This window comes from Girardinichthys multiradiatus, chromosome 18 (assembly GCF_021462225.1).
Source record: "Girardinichthys multiradiatus isolate DD_20200921_A chromosome 18, DD_fGirMul_XY1, whole genome shotgun sequence".
In the NCBI taxonomy this organism is placed as follows: Eukaryota; Metazoa; Chordata; class Actinopteri; order Cyprinodontiformes; family Goodeidae; genus Girardinichthys; species Girardinichthys multiradiatus.
Genome location: NC_061810.1, coordinates 34,630,417 through 34,647,576, shown reverse-complemented (window position 1 = coordinate 34,647,576; position 17,160 = coordinate 34,630,417). Strand labels below are relative to the sequence as shown.

The 17,160-nt window shown below is 40.7% G+C and overlaps 2 protein-coding genes across 2 annotated transcripts in view; both read right to left on the bottom strand.

Annotated features, from left to right (window-relative positions):
- Positions 1–1,677: 1,677 nt before the first annotated feature.
- The window catches only part of traf4a (tnf receptor-associated factor 4a), a 53,031-nt gene continuing 37,548 nt past the window's right edge, over positions 1,678–17,160 (bottom strand). Inside the window, exons 3-7 of the mRNA XM_047391218.1 lie at positions 12,251–12,355; positions 11,987–12,148; positions 8,778–8,939; positions 6,314–6,469; positions 1,678–5,343 (exon numbers count right to left, since the gene is read on the bottom strand). Of these exons, the coding sequence (XP_047247174.1) occupies positions 4,711–5,343; positions 6,314–6,469; positions 8,778–8,939; positions 11,987–12,148; positions 12,251–12,355 (1,218 nt within the window). The 3' untranslated portion in view covers positions 1,678–4,710. The remainder of the gene's footprint in view (positions 5,344–6,313; positions 6,470–8,777; positions 8,940–11,986; positions 12,149–12,250; positions 12,356–17,160) is intronic.
- nek8 (NIMA-related kinase 8) overlaps positions 12,286–17,160 on the bottom strand; it is a 62,385-nt gene continuing 57,510 nt past the window's right edge. The window contains exon 16 of the transcript XR_007042326.1: positions 12,286–12,355. The gene's annotated coding sequence lies outside the window, so the exon portion shown is untranslated. The remainder of the gene's footprint in view (positions 12,356–17,160) is intronic.

The window sequence follows — 17,160 nt, the reverse complement described above, 5'->3', positions numbered from 1 at the left end:
AATGAAAAACAAGCCCACACATTACTTCTAAAACAGATGTTTTTATCTTTGAGCCTTAAAATGAGCACTGAGAGATCTGAGTTAATAGCTTTTGCAGGGCCTTGGCCACTGTTTGTACAGTAAGTGAAATGCAAGACCGTCCTCTGTAGAGACTGTAAAGAGATTTTGATGCTAAAAGCTCACTTTCCTCTTCCCTAATCTTGCACTTTAGCCAAATGGAAAGCTGATGCAAGCTCCTGTCTGTCTCACTTCCTCTGCTACTTCCCACCATCTCTGGCTGGAGAAACTTGCAAAACTACATTGACCCATGACCTACATCTCAGAATGTTTGTTAGGAAAGAAATTATTTCTAGATAGAAGCAAAATAAATTGCAGTACCACAAATTAACAGACATTTATCTGCAAAACTGGTTTGAATAAGGGTTTTGTACTGATTTAAGTTAATATAATATAAATATTGCAGCTTCCTTAAATTTTATTAAGCAGAGAAAACAGGACAGATGGCTAGATGAGTTTTACAGGCTTTCAGTCTCATCAAGTATTAATATTAATAGTATATTTAATTAATAATTCAGTAAGGCTTTAAGTACGCTGATGCTTTGAATTTAGAGGTGCCTAGCAGCTAATGTGCTGGTTGAAAAATTCAAAGGGTTTTGATTTCCAACTCTATTTAAATACGAATCTGTGAAACATTCTTTAAACACCTGCTAACCCATTAAAAACTGTAGAAGAATATCAATTTAGTGCAGATTGAAACATCACGTGCAATTTTGGAGCACAGTTAACTTCGTCTTATGTTCAAGAAAGCAGTTGGTGATGCTTTGAGCTTTTTGAAATGGTGCATTATCCTGTCAGAGGTAACCATCAGAAGACGGGTATGCTGTGGTATACTAGATAGGAGGTGTCCATGCTTTCATGTCCATTATGCCAAACTCTGACCTTGCCATCTAAATTTCAAAGCTGGAATGACGAGTCATTGGACCAGGTGACACCAACCTGCTATTTTCCAGTTTTTGTGAGCCTTTGGAAACTGTAGTCTCGGTTCCTTGTTCTCAGTGGACAGGAACGGTGCCCGGTGAGGTCTTCTGCTGCTGTAGCTCATTTGCTTCAACGTTCACTGTGTGTTGTGCATTCAGATAGTGTCCTGCATACTTTGTAACAAGTGGATATTTGAGCTTCTGTTGCCTTTTTACCATCTCAAACCAGTCGGCCCAAAACCAGTCAGCCATAAAATGCCAACATCTCAGGTATCATTTAATCTAAATACATATTTTTTAATAAAGCTTTGCATTGCTCCTTGTTTCCATTAATAGTATTGTGGTTCTGATTCCCATTTGGGCCAGTCCATTATTATTAATTTATATAACAACCTTTTCTTCCAACACATTTGAGAAGATTATTTTAAAAATGACATTAAATAATCGGATGTCGAAGCGTATAAATTGTTTGAATGAAACATCCCGTGATAAATGACTCGGTTTCGGAATTTTTTTGTATAAAAATGGTGCTATACAAATAAAGCGGTATGTTGGAGGCCAATATTTTAGTTAGTTTACTTTTAAAATAATACTACCTCTACTCTGGTGATTTGATATTTGTCAATTGATGTTTTGATGATTTAATAAAGCAAATTAAACAGATAGAAGACTGTAGAGCCCACATGCAAAAAGGCAAAACTATAATATATGGTATTTTATTTCAGATAAGAAATCGACAAGCACTCATCAATCAACATATTAAAACATTTGTGCCATCAGTCTAAACTGAAGATGGCTCTTTAAAATAAATACTTTTAAGAGGAAATAATACAGACAGAACAGGCTCAGACCACACAGACAAACAAATTATCCAAATGTTCAAAAGACGAATGGGTCTGAAAACTCCCAAAGTCAACCCCGACTCTCCAACGTAAAGAGCTTGTATAAAACAGTTAAGCATTTTTAAAAATACATAATCTTACAAAAAAGGTTTTTATTTTCTTGCTTTTTTGTGTCACTGTAAATTATCAGCTGGTATCATGACAAGAAATCAAGAATTCCCCCATGTGTAGTAATAAAAAAAAAGACAGAATGTGCTTCTGTGTTTTTACATTAGTATTCACATATATCATACGTAAACTGTCATCAAAGTCCTGATGGTGCTTTAAAGAAAACGGGTCTACAGCACAGGGCTGCTTGTCATTGACACATTGAATGTTGAGCTGAGGATAGATAATGATTACAACGAAGATGCAGTCAGTCCCATCATGCCAAGCCTCTGAACACCTTTTATTCCCCAGGTGTGTAAAACAGTTCACTTAATCCAAATGTTCATTGTCTTTATAGGTTATACCACCAAGGGCATTCACATTTTATAAAAACAAAATCCGAAAAGCTATCCTTTGACAGTTTTGTCAACTTTCAAATGGTAAAAAAACTAGTGAATAGTCATCACCAAGTGAGGATTTCAGGGTACAGCTTACATAAAAAAAGAAAGTCAGAACCAGGTTTTAACACATGAAGCATGCATGTGCTTGACCTGCTCTCTACTAAAACCCTCATGCGAAGACATACTGTGTAAAAAGGCCACATGGCTTTTCCTTCACTCTTAAATGCATGTGTATTCTGACAGTTGAGAGGAGACAGATGAAAGGTGCTTTAATTTAGTATGAGGACTCCATAATAAATATGAAGCCAGTTAGTTGTGTGTGTTCGGTACATCAGAGAGCTCCGGAAACTCTCTATGATCTGTCTAGTACTTATACAAGAGAGCGCCAGCTAGTTCCTGCTATGGTAGCAACAAACAGATCTTTAGTAGGCTATTGTCGTGTGTTTTGTTTTTAACGCGGCATTGTTTTATTGTAACGTTTTAAAAGTACACAAAATCTGATTTTTTTCCGTTGGAGGAAATAAATAAAAAGACGTTTTGCTCTTTAAGCTATGGTAATGTAAAATCATCAGCAATCTTTAGCCTAAAAGCCTGTGCATACTACGCGGGAGCCAGGAAATTTGTTGTTTTTCCCAGGACAGTGGGAAAATAATGACATCACGTTTTTCATACAAGTAAGTAGGCATCCTGGCAGCATGTTCTCAGTTTCTCATAAAGGCAAAACGTTTTTTCTCATGTGGTGATGACAACAATTCTGTGATTGGTCAGAATTTTGCAGAGGGCGTGGTTAATGTGGAAAAGTTGTCATTTCGGCTTTTCCGCCACTAATGTAATTAGCATAGATTTACATAAAAAATTAGAACTACAGCAGCAGTTTATTATGTTTAACAGTTTGTGAATGGGTACAAAAGTTAGCTTTATATGAAGTGTTGGGTGGTAGTTGTTCAGTAAAAGCCAAGCTGGTTTATCTTACTTCAAATATTTAAGCAAAACCTAACAATCTGGAAACTGGTTTTAGTTTCAGTTTCAAATGTTTTTGTCAAGTTTTAGGGAAAAAGAGATTAGATTTCTTTCGTTTTGATCTAAATGAGAAGGGATTTTTCACGTTATGCTATGCCATGCTAATGGCAAACTGAGTGAAAAAGAGGGAAAACTAAAGCAAATAATAAGCTTGCTCTGTCAAAAGATTATGTTTGGGATTAGGACTGAGCCTTACATCTACTGTTCAGTGCAAATTGCTCACTAAAAGGTTGTCCTTGGTCCTAGTTCTTGCTACAGATATTTAAGCGATTCAGAAGCTGAATTTAGTTTCATTGTTAGCACAGAGGATTTTTATTTCTAGCACTGCAAGAACTATTAAAACCCTAATTATTTGATTAAAATATGATATTTTAGGTGTTTAGGTACGTCTCTTGAATATATTAATGTGTTGGTCAGCGTTCTGCTAAAGCTCAGAAGTAGCAACCAGAGATTTTGAGCTTAGGGGAGGTAAATGAAACATAAATCAATGAAAAGTTGGCTTTGTTTTAAGTTTGTGTCTGGATCAGGATTACACTTTTTAGCTGCAGTTAGAGGGATGTAGTTTCTTGAACAAAACCACGCTACTTTTCAGGCTTTCACTCTGTACGGTAAGTTAAACAAACAAGACACTAGCTGCGATTTCATATTTATCATATTGTAAGAGCTTTCCCGGCTTAATGAGAGCTATAAACGCAAAATATTTAATTAAAACATCTAGATATTTAAGGTTTCCTAAAAATATTAGTCTGTATGTTGGAAAAAACTTACAGGTACTTCTTACCGGTGTCTGTGTGTTTGTTAAAGGATCAGTATACTGTCTGAGTGTGTAAACAAAAGGCAATTGGGCTTGAGGTTTAATCTACTTAGCTCCCTCTTCTTATGAGCATTTCTGAACATTTTCTAAGTTTCTTTCAGCTTACAGATGCCCCCCAACCATATCGCTGTATCTTTACCACATTCATTTATGTAGGTACTGCAGAAACAAAAATTAAAGTATAACTCAAGATAAACACTCTAGGCACTGTTTGATTTCAAAGGCTTTAAGTTGTAGAGGATCATTAAAAGGTCAGCAAAAGCACTGAAAAGCTAAAATAAAAAAGAAACATCAACGAGGGACACTTCTGCAGACCAAACATTTTCCCCTCTCTGATGCAAGTTCCTCCAAGTCAGCTCAACTTGTCCTCATTTCAAACCCTGTGGTGGAGAGGCTGTGAGGGCAGAAAGTATCTAAAGGGTAAATGTGTAGAAGTTTTCAAGGTAAAGAATCAGTTCCAGTCTTTAACCTATCTTTCTCCTTCATGAACAGAAAACAAACATTGGATCTTAACCCATTATCTTCTGGGGAATATCTATTGAGGCCTTGATGAAGATGCAGTTGTCTCGGATGTAGTTCCTCTTCTTGATTTCCTCATGGGAGATGAACTTGGGATAGCCAAAGCCCAGTGTGCTCTCGTCCAGCGAGTTGCGGCTGCTGCAGGGCTTCTGGAAGTTCTTCCAGTTGGGGTCAGGGTTGAAGGTCTCTGTGATGTGCTGGGGTTTGGAAAGAGAAGGGTCACTCTGGTCCAGGATGGAGAAAGTCACCTTGTAGGAGAAGGGCCACTCTAGTAGGTTGTCGTACTCTCCCGGTAGAACACGGATATAGACGGAGAGATGGGAGCCCTCGCCGCTACCATTGCCATTCAGGAAAGCAGACACCTGCAGTTTGTAGCCATAGCGGTGGGTGTAGAACGGCGGGCTGAAGAACTCGTGGTTGCTCCGGAGTTTGGCTTCCTGGAGTTTGCGAGAGTAATCACTGAGTTTCCAGATGAGGACACCGTCTTGGCTGACTGACAACTCCTCCATCTCTCTTCGCAGCTCCAGAATTTCTTGCCTTTGACGACCCACCAAGTTACACATCAGGGTGAGGTGCGACTTGGTGGTCTCTTCCAGGTGACGGCCAATAGCCAGTTTAGGGCACTGCAGAGAGAAAGCAAATTGATTATACTTTATATTTCATGCAGAAAGTTTCCATGCTTAAACTATGCTTTATTGAATAATTTTATTATTTTAAAATGTAAACAGTATATACTGGATTCCATTTCTCATTTGTCTTTTTCCAGTAAAGAACGTTGAGTAATGTTTTTCAATTAAGATTTGTTCATCTTAGTGGTTAAGTGTGAGAGCTGCTCCTTTTGCCCCAAGGACCCACAAGCCTCTAAAAGAAGTGTGAACCACATATCTAAATTACCACAAAGACACACAACTGGGTTGTAGGTCTACACCTAGAATGAGAATGTTATCAGTACTGTTTTATATTGAATTAGCTACCTTCAAAATTTATAAAATCTTATTCATTTAAATCTGAATCTGAAAAAAAAAAACACCATTTGCATTTGCTATTTCTTCATAATTGACGTACAGTCTGTATTTTATTTTTATAATTATTATTGCTAATTTTTATGTGTATATGTGTGTTTCCATTTGCTTCTCACTTTGCCTCTGACACATGTCAATTTCCCCTGATGGACAAATAAAAAACAAATTTATTCTTTTTTTATAATTAAATTAAAGAGCTTCAATACACTAAAATATCAATTTTTTAGGGGATCTATCTTCCTCTCTTTTAACGTTAAGGTTTCCTGTCTCTGGGAGTCTAAAACAGTGCAAAAATGATGTTTGATAGTCATCTATTCACCTTTCCACATTTTGGTACCTTTAAAAATAGACACCAATAGATGTTGTGTCAATTTGTAAATGTTGGCCCTGTTGTTATATGCTCTAAAGGCACTAAACTGGATCTTTGGGCCTGGTACCCAAGGCCACAAAGAAAGTTTGATGTAAAAAAGCACCCTGGCAAATTATTAACATGCAACAATAGCTGTGGTAAAAGGAAAATTCCTCCAGAGGCAGGGGAATTTTAATGAGAACAGATGCAGGTCAGCCTTACCCTGTGTTTGCAGCCGGCGTCTTTGAAAGGACAGAGGACAAGTGCATTGCCGCAGTTGTCCTTCACGTGGTTGGCCAGATCCTCCCGGGCAATGTTGGGAGTGCCGCACTGGTTTGGACACTGGACAGGGAAGCGTGGGCAGTGATACTGGTGGTTCTGTGTAGAAAAGAATGAAAATGGAAAATATTTTTGATTTTAATTAGAGAAAAAAAGTGATATACTTTAATTTCAGTATTTAAATCCATTTCAAGTATGTTAGAGATAATCATTACGTTTTGTCCATTTCTGACAAAATGACAAACTCAAGTTCAAACGTAACAAGGATCACTGCAAAATCAATGACTCAACGCAATTCCCTGGGTTTCCCTAGTTAGAAAAGCTTTTGGCAAATAGAAATTGAATTTGACACCACTGTATTATAACTACGAGCAAATAGGAATGCATTTCATTGAATTTGAATCTATCTATATGATTGTCTACATCTTGTAACAGCAGATAGTACTGTAAGTAATAGAGTGTTGTTTATAGCTGAGAGTAAGGGGAGGTAGCCTTCAAATAGTAGAAGGTGATTTGAAAGCCCCTCCATTAATTTCCCTTTTTTTTTTAAAAAGGTAAAGACTTTCAAAAACACCAGAGGTCTTGGCCAACATCTGCTGAATGAACTGAATTCAACAGTTGACCAGCTGACAAAGCACTAAGTACAGGGGTTGGACAATAAAACTGAAACACCTGTCATTTTAGTGTGGGAGGTTTCATGGCTAAATTGGACCAACCTGGTAGCCAGTCTTCATTAATTGCACATTGCACCAGTAAGAGCAGAGTGAGAAGGTTCAATTAGCAGGGTAAGAGCACAGTTTTGCTCAAAATATTGAAATGCACACAACATTATGGGTGGCATAGCAGAGTTCAAAAGAGGACAAATTGTTGGTGCACGTCTTGCTGGCGCATCTGTGACCAAGACAGCAAGTCTTTGTGATGTATCAAGAGCCACGGTATCCAGGGTAATGTCAGCATACCACCAAGAAGGACGAACCACATCCAACAGGATTAACTGTGGACGCAAGAGGAAGCTGTCTGAAAGGGATGTTCGGGTGCTAACCCGGATTGTATCCAAAAAACATAAAACCACAGCTGCCCAAATCACGGCAGAATTAAATGTTCACCTCAACTCTCCTGTTTCCACCAGAACTGTCCGTCGGGAGCTCCACAGGGTCAATATACACGTCCGGGCTGCTATAGCCAAACCTTTGGTAACTCATGCCAATGCCAAACGTCGGTTTCAATGGTGCAAGGAACGCAAATCTTGGGCTGTGGACAATGTGAAACATGTATTGTTCTCTAATGAGTCCACCTTTACCGTTTTCCCCACATCCGGGAGAGTTACGATGTGGAGAAGATCCAAAGAAGCGTACCACCCAGACTGTTGCATGCCCAGAGTGAAGCATGGGGGTGGATCAGTGATGGTTTGGGCTGCCATATCATGGCATTCCCTTGGCCCAATACTTGTGCTAGATGGGCGCGTCACTGCCAAGGACTACCGAACCATTCTTGAGGACCATGTGCATCCAATGGTTCAAACATTGTATCCTGAAGACGGTGCCGTGTATCAGGATGGCAATGTACCCATACACACAGCAAGACTGGTGAAAGATTGGTTTGATGAACATGAAAGTGAAGTTGAACATCTCCCATGGCCTGCACAGTCACCAGATCTAAATATTATTGAGCCACTTTGGGGTGTTTTGGAGGAACGAGTCAGGAAACGTTTTCCTCCACCAGTATCACGTAGTGACCTGGCCACTATCCTGCAAGAAGAATAGCTTAAAATCCCTCTGACCACTGTGCAGGACTTGTATATGTCATTCTCAAGACAAATTGATGCTGTATTGGCCGCAAAAGGAGGCCCTACACCATACTAATAAATTATTGTGGTCTAAAACCAGGTGTTTCAGTTTCATTGTCCAACCCCTGTATGTGGAAAGAGTCAGGCACCATAGAATTGCTAAAAGGACCTGAAGAGTGAAAATACTTCATAGTGTTCACACAATGATGAAAATCCATAAAAATACAGGACATCAGCTGTTCAGCACTGTGATCCAGGTTTGGTTATTTCAGCACATCCTGACCCAATATGTGAGGGGAGGGGAAATCACTGCTCTGTCAAAGAAGTGCTGAGAGGAAGGTGCTTTGATTTAAAAGCATTAATGGCAGCAGCTCACACAGCATCCAGCTGAAGAAGGACAGAGACATGCTGAATGGAAACGTCCTGCTGCTACAGCACTTTTTCTTTGCCCTGCCTTGCTCTGCTAAGGCCTCAGACATAGGATACTTCAGTGATACTTACCTGAGAATAAATGTGTTTCTGCCCATTATTATTAAATATAGGTTTTTGGTTTTTTTTTACAATTCAAGCAGCACTTCTATGAAAAAAATGGTTTAGTTCTTTGCTTCACGTGAAACCCACCTGGATTGTGTCGAAGACAAACTCTTTGCCGCAGTACTTGCAGGGCTGCGTGCGTTTGGGACACTCGGCCATGCTATGTTGGGACAGCAGGCGACGCATCATCCTCGCTCCACATTTATTCTCACAATAAACGCTCTCCTGAGGACACACACCCTGGTGGTTCTGGCACACAAAGGAAATAAAAAAATGTGATTAGAGAATCTATTGATGATATGTAAAATAATCAGATTCTTTATATTCTGGAAACAAAGAATTTCCATCATTACCCTGTCTATAAACACATCAAACTACATCATGGACTAGGATGAACATGTTTTAGTTGAATAAAATCAAATAAATGTAAAGGGAATACATTTTCATGTAATCCTTTACCTAAAATTTTGATTCTAAAGTACAATCTCTTAAAACCTTGCAGCAATTTGTCTCGTTTTTGTTTCCTTTTATGGTACAGCTCTAAAAAACAATCTGTGAAATCTGTGAAAATCCAAATTGGCAGGTCAGCCCATGAAGAAACCAGACATTGCCTAGTAAAACCCTGATAGGATCTCTATTATTCAGGATTCCTAAATATTTTCAAGTTAAAAGTCGATACAATTCCAGTTCTTAGTCCTTTACGTTTATTTTAAACTATTTCTGGTAGATATTCAAAACTTATCTTAGGGAACCCATAAACCCAGAGACAAGAAAAGAGGGAAGGAAGGAATAAATTAAGGTGTACACAAGGACAGATAGAGGAGGCAAAAGAAAGGAGAAAGGACAGGAAAGTAGGAAGGAAAGGCAGAAAGATAGGACTCAAGGTAATAATGGTGGCAGGACATGAGGTAGGAAAGAAAGGTGGGAAACAAGGAGTGAAAAAAACAAGGAGGAAAAGAAAGATGCAAGGAAGGGAGGAAGGATAAAGGACATAAAGGAAGGATATGACAAAGCAGGGAATAAAGAAAGGAAGGAAAAGAGAAGAGCATAAGGGAGGGAGGAAGGACTATGGAACAAAGAAAAACAAGTCTGGAAATACAGTGCCTTGCGAAAGTACTCGGCCCCCAATTTTTTGTGAAGAATCAACAACAAGTGGGACACAATCGTGAAGTGGAATGAAATTTATTGGATGTGTCAAACTTTTTTAACAAATAAAAAACTGAAAAGTGGGGCGTGCAATATTATTCGGCCCCCTTGCGTTAAACTTTGTAGCGCCACCCTTTGCTGCAATTACAGCTGCAAGTCTCTTGGGGGATGTCTCTATCAGTTTTGCACATCGAGAGACTGAAATTCTGGCCCATTCTTCCTTGCAAAACAGCTTGAGCTCAGTGAGGTTGGATGGAGAGCGTTTGTGAACAGCAGTCTTCAGCTCTTTCCACAGATTCTCAATTGGATTTAGGTCTGGACTTTGACTTGGCCATTCCAACACCTGGATACGTTTATTTGTGAACCATTCCATTGTAGATTTGGCTTTATGTTTGGATCATTGTCTTGTTGGAAGATAAATCTCCATCCCAGTCTCAGGTCTCTTGCAGACTCCAACAGGTTTTCTTCCAGAATGGTCCTGTATTTGGCCCATCCATCTTCCCATCAATTTTGACCATCTTCCCTGTCCCTGCTGACGAAAAGCAGGCCCAAACCATGATGCTGCCACCACCATGTTTGACAGTGGGGATGGTGTGTTCAGGGTGATGAGCTGTGTTGCTTTTACGCCAAACATATCATTTTGCATTGTGGCCAAATAGTTCGATTTTGGTTTCATCTGACCAGAGCACCTTCTTCCACATGTTTGGTGTGTCTCCCAGGTGGCTTGTGGCAAACTTTAAACGAGACTTTTTATGGATATCTTTGAGAAATGGCTTTCTACTTGCCACTCTTCCATAAAGGCCAGATTTGTGCAGTGTACGACTGATTGTTGTCCTATGGACAGACTCTCCCACCTCAGCTGTAGATCTCTGCAGTTCATCCAGAGTGATCATGGGCCTCTTGGCTGCATCTCTGGTCAGTCTTCTCCTTGTTCGAGATGAGAGTTTAGAGGGACGGCCGGGTCTTGGTAGATTTGCAGTGGTCTGATACTTCTTCCATTTCAATATGATTGCTTGCACAGTGCTCCTTGGGATGTTAAAAGCTTGGGAAATATTTTTGTATCCAAATCCGGTTTTAAACTTCTCCACAATAGTATCTCCAACCGGCCTGGTGTGTTCCTTGGTCTTCATGATGCTCTCTACGCTTTGAACAGAACCCTGAGACTATCACAGAGCAGGTGCATTGATACGGAGACTTGATTACACACAGGTGGATTCTATTTATCATCATCAGTCATTTGGGACAACATTGGATCATTCAGAGATCCTCACTGAACTTCTGGAGTGAGTTTGCTGCACTGAAAGTAAAGGGTCCGAATAATATTGCACGCCCCACTTTTCAGTTTTTTATTTGTTAAAAAAGTTTGACACATCCAATAAATTTCATTCCACTTCACGATTGTGTCCCACTTGTTGTTGATTCTTCACAAAAAATTTGAATTTTATATCTTTATGTTTGAAGCCTGAAATGTGGCAAGAGGTTGACCAGTTCAAGGGGGCCGAGTACTTTCACAAGGCACTGTACAAATATGACGTCCATATTCTTATTTTATTTTCAATATTTATCCAAACCTGGAAAAAAATCAAAGATTTTCCAGACTGCGTAGTATTATAGTTCTGAATTGAGTTTTTTCTTCCAACAGGATGTTAAACATTGAGAAATTTGTTTCCAGCAGGCTGAAATACTACAGTATGACTCCTCCAACAAATATAGGCTTACTTTAAATAGTGAAACGTTCCAAATATGACTGAACTAAACCTTCCTAAAACATGTCTTTAACTTTTTATTTAGCTGTTCATTTTAAAGTTAAAGGTAGATTGAGTGGTTCTGGAAATGTGTGCTTAGAGATAAACTGAGTAAGCAGGGGAGAGTTAGGAGCACAGTGAGGTAGTGAGGAGAATAAAGCCCCTTGACTCCCCTGCTAAGGAAAAAAAACTTTTAGTATAAAAGATGCAGTCAAAATGTTGTTTCTCCTTCCACCACTCAGGTTACTAGAAAATATTTTCCTAAAACGATGACGCACAGGCCTGAGTTTTTCCAGCTGCGGTTCACAGGTACGCCTTTCATTTAACATCATGAGTCTTCTCTCCAGGCATTTTTCCATCATACTCATACGAAGATAAAAACAAAACAAAATGAACGGTGTTTACCTCGTAGGCCTCGCCGGTGAACTCACTGCCACAAAACTCGCACTTGACCTTGCGCTTGGGGCAGTCGTGTTGCAGGTGGTCGGGCAAGTCGCGGCGCGTCAGCTTGACGGAGCAGCGGTTTGGGCACGGTATTACGTTGAAGGCGCAGGTGGAGAAGTGGCCCTGAGGGAGGCACAGCAACATGTTTAGCAGACTCGCCCCATGTGTTGGGCACCGAACAGGGTAATTAAGAGAGGAGCGGAGGAGGTAGGAGCTCCTTCTCACCTGCAGCTGCTTCATCTGTCCGGTCCAGCGGCAACCCTCCTCGCTGTGGATGCAGCGGATGGGCAGCGCCAGAATCTGCTGCTCCAGCTCTGGGTCTGGGTAGATCTGAGGATGAGAACATGGGATGGCGTCAGGGTGGCAGATACATACACAGTACCCTCCATATTTGTTCACCTCTGGTAAAGATCTGGTAATTAAAAAAGCAGAGTAATCTTTTTTTTGCGGTACTATTGTCTTCACTACGCGTGGTTGCAGGATAAACTTGAGCTCTCATTCGGTTGAGTTTGTTACAGTTTCAGTTGTTTTAAACTACAGATTTCGGCATATTTAGGCAAGTAATTACTTTCCTGTAGCCATTTTCAAACTTATCAAGAGTATAAACACATCTGTCTTTCAAAAATGATGTTTTCTTGTCTTTCCCATCTTGAAAAGGGGCTAAGAGATTTGGGCCTTGGTGTCGCAAGCTTTTACGCCGGGAAAACATAAACTCAAAGAGAAATGGGCCATGACAGGTGACCGGCTTGTCAGAAATTCAAAACTCCGATCTTATTTAGATCACTGAAGGCATCACACCCAAATGCAAGCAGGTCCAGCTGATAACAAAACGTTACGGGGTGTGGACCAGGGCTTCCTGATACATAAAATCTTGCATTGGCGATATATTGGTAAATATGATGACGATATCAGTTCGACATAACCCAAATTTTATCCTTTTTCCATTCCTCATCTGTGCTTCCTACACAGTATTTTGGGGAATGTCATTTGTTTCCAGTGTACGCATCTGCTGCCGTGAGACTCTGTCCAACAGGCTAAATATTATTCTTAAAAAAAAAGCATAAATACTCAAAATAGGTATCTGCAGGTCAAAGCCCAAAGGAAATTGGTTATTGGAAGTCAGCCACAAAACTGATCGGTGCATTTCTAAGAAAAAGGCTTCAGCTACATTTAATTTAAAGGAGTTGGCAGGCATGTCAATATTTATGGCACAGGTGACTTTGCAGAAACAATTGTTTTCTATTGTGGGATATTTTTCCATTACTGAGGAAATGTATTCAAATTAAGGACTGGATTTTCTATGTACAATTATGGTATAGGAACAAAATAGCAATCTAAAAATTGTTTATGAATTTAATATATTATTGCAGAAGAAGCAGAGCAATAAGTCAGAATGCCCCTAAATCTACCACCATTTGAAGAAATAAAGCTCTCATTTGCAGAAAAGCTTTAGTGATTAAAGACACTCATCTTTTTATCATGGTGAGAACACCCAATAAAGTCACCAAGATTTTGGTATTTCCTGTGTAGCAAACCTTTGATTAAACAAAGTCCTATGAGGATCAAGTCTTAGGTTTTATCCTCAAAGTCCAACATATCTTCAATTATTATCATGTGCAGTGATTACATATAACAAGGACACTGTGGTTATTTGGAGTCCACTTTATCAATAATTTCCTGCTGCTGTAAACACTGAGAACAGAAAATTTATTTTGTAATAATCCGTGGCATGTTTATTGTTCATTTCTATTTCAGAAAAATAGAAACTGTAACATCAAGATGTGTGAAGCTATGAGATCATTTTATTTCTGTAAACATTGTAAGAATATTAAAAAGGTTTGAGAATAGGTCCCTAAAGTTAAAAGCAATAACTGGGACTGAAACAAGTTATTTTTGTTTATTTCTGTCCTTTTCGGCTCTTAACTTGTCACATTTTTAGGAAAGTTAAAATTTTTTGCTGACAAAGGAATGTTCATAAGGTCCTTCTACTTTTGGACTTTGACACATAAACGAGTCTGACTGCCAGGTCTAGTTTAACCAGGAACACAGGATCCTGTTTGTGGATTTCAGCTCTGCCTTCAACACCATCGTCCCTGCTCTGCTCCAGGAGAAGCTCTCCCAGCTGAGTGTGCCCGACTCCACCTGCAGGTGGATCACTGACTTCCTGTCTGACAGGAAGCAGCGCGTGAGGCTGGGGAAGCACGTCTCTGACTCCCTGACCATCAGCACCGGTTCCCCCCAAGGCTGTGTTCTCTCTCCTCTGCTCTTCTCCCTGTACACCAACAGCTGTACCTCCAGTCACCAGTCTGTCAAGCTTCTGAAGTTTGCGGACGACACCACCCTGATCGGACTCATCTCTGATGGTGACGAGTCCGCGTACAGATGGGAGGTGGACCATCTGTTGGACTGGTGCAGCCAGAACAACCTTGAGCTCAACGCTCTAAAGACAATGGAGATGGTTGTGGACTTCAGGCAGAACCCAGCCCCACCTGCCCCCATCACCCTCTGTGACTCCACAATTGACACTGTGGAATCTTTCCACTTCCTGGGAACCATCATCTCCCAGGATCTCAAGTGGGAGCCAAACATCAGCTCCCTCATCAAGAAAGCCCAGCAGAGGATGTTCTTCCTGCGGCAGCTGAAGAAATTCAACCTGCCAAAGACTATGATGGTGCACTTCTACACAGCCATCATTGAGTCCATCCTCACCTCCTCCATCACCATCTGGTACGCCGCTGCTACAGCCAAGGATAAGGGCAAGCTGCAGCGTGTCATTCGGTCTGCTGAGAAGGTGATTGGCTGCAGTCTACTGTCGCTCCAGGAACTGTACACCTCCAGGACCCTGAAGCGGGCAGGGAAGATTCTGGCTGATCCCTCCCACCCCGGTCACAGACTCTTTGAGACTCTCCCTTCTGGCAGGAGGCTGCGGTCCATCCGGACCAAAACCTCACGCCACAAGAACAGTTTTTTCCCATCTGCCACCAGCCTGGTTAACAAAGCCTGGAAACCACCCTGACACTCTCCCTTTCCCCCACACTCCCCCTTTTTTGCTGACAGGACACCTGTAACCTGCAACTTTATGCGTTACATTAACGCTCAGCATGGACTCCTGCTTTACTTGCACTGCCATACTTGCACACTGATCACCTGCACTGTTGTACCGCTCTCGCACCCAATACTGCTCTATATTTACTCTCACTCACTTAAAACTGTGCACATATATTTATATTATATTGTAGATATGTTTATACTGTTTAATTTGTATTGTATTGCACCGACTACGCCAAAACAAATTCCTTGTATGTCCAAAAACGTACATGGCAATAAAGCTTTTCTGATTCTGACAGGTAGCCTAAAAGTGGCAGTAAATAAGTAAATAATTGCTTAAGTGAGCCTTCTTTGAGTACCATTAAACACCTCCAACTGAACTAAAACCACAGGTTTGTTGGCTGTAAGGGCAGATATCAAGGTTAGGCTGTGTAAATAAGGGATCTGGGCAAACAACAACGTTTGCACTAAGCTGCACAGAGAAGTGAAGGAATTCTACACATTTTCCAGGAAGAAACCCATCCCTCTGCAGCACAGTGAGTCAAACCTGCCACTGCAGTGATAATGAGGTTTAGGACGTTTACGACTTTATGGGTCCTCTGAGAGAGAATTAAACAGTAAAGAGGCAGAGTAATATTTATCTGTGGTCAGTGAACAATGAGGAAAAGACAGTATTCTGCTAAAAATCCCCCCAAATCCTCTCGATCAGGTCGCCGTCCTGAGACTTTAAAGCTTTGCACTGAGCCTCCGTCCCCCCACACCGCGGCAAAAAACTGGCCAAACAAGAAACGCCACTTCCTAACAACTGTCACAACAGCCCTCTAAACAAATCAAAGCACACACGCATCTGCACCGGAACATGGGAGTAATCGCCGTCCAATCAAACTACAATGGAGGCCAGCAGTATTTTGCTGCGACGAACTGATTCTGGAAAAAACTAAATCCCATAAAGCTAAATGAAACACTCTCTCATTGTTCCAGTCTTGGAATCTGCAGGGAAGACTGCAATAATGACCTTTTAATAACTTAGTTCCCGGCTCATCGGGGGAGGTTAAGCTCTCTGGTTCAAGTTGGGGGTTTATTCTGTCTGCAGCAGCAATTTCAGCCCCTCACTAAAACTACAACAGCAGTGGCAGCAGTACAATCCTTTAATGACTGCACCACTGTTGTTATATAGTTGCATGGTTGTGTTTGTGCACGTTTTGGAAGGACAGCATGCAGTGAGCTTCATGATAACCCTGACAGGAGACCACCAGGATGGGGGTAATTTGCAGGCGACTAGGAGCCTGGGAGTGCTTGGTAAATAACAATGTCTGACAGGTGTGCCATGAACACATCCTCCCCTCAGGGAGTCCCTGCTATTACAGGCGCCTTCATCGCTCCCAGCACCAAGTTGATGCCCCGCTGATCCTGCAGCAGTTCGGGTTAACTCCTAAATGTAAACATCTTTCCTTTAATTTTTTCCTTTAAGTCGCCTTGTCAAAATGATCTTTTTTCTCGCTGTCTGTGCCAACAGTCTCTGCTGAGGACCATACAAACTAAATGCTTTCTTCCCTTGTTTGATTCTTCATCCTGAGAACACTAAGTGAACAAGCTTTTGATGACCTGGGGTCCTACATGACTTGCAACTCTGAGATGTATCCTAGGCTTGGGACCGGACGGTCTAAGATGCATGTGCATCTGCGCGATGAAAATGTGTTTTACTGCTTTATGTAATACTGTAAATCAGAGACAACAACATTCAGGTTTTTATTGTGAAAAGTTGAAGTCAAAGTCACAGGTTGTGCTGTTTTAGCCTATCAGAACCTGATGCCTGCATACGAGATACATAAACAGATACCAGATGTTAGGAGGGCTCAGCAGGTCTCAACAGGGTCACTAGATTTGTTATAATAACTGCTTGCCTCCTCTGAGGTTGCATATTTGTCCTCATAGGACCAGATCTTAACAATATTTTATACTATATTAGAAAAAAAAAAAAAAACTATCTTAACTGGGTTGGCTTTATCTTGTTTATAACCCATTTTTGTATCTTTTTTATGTTTACGACCTAAAATGCTAACCAGAATTGACATAAGTCAATGAGT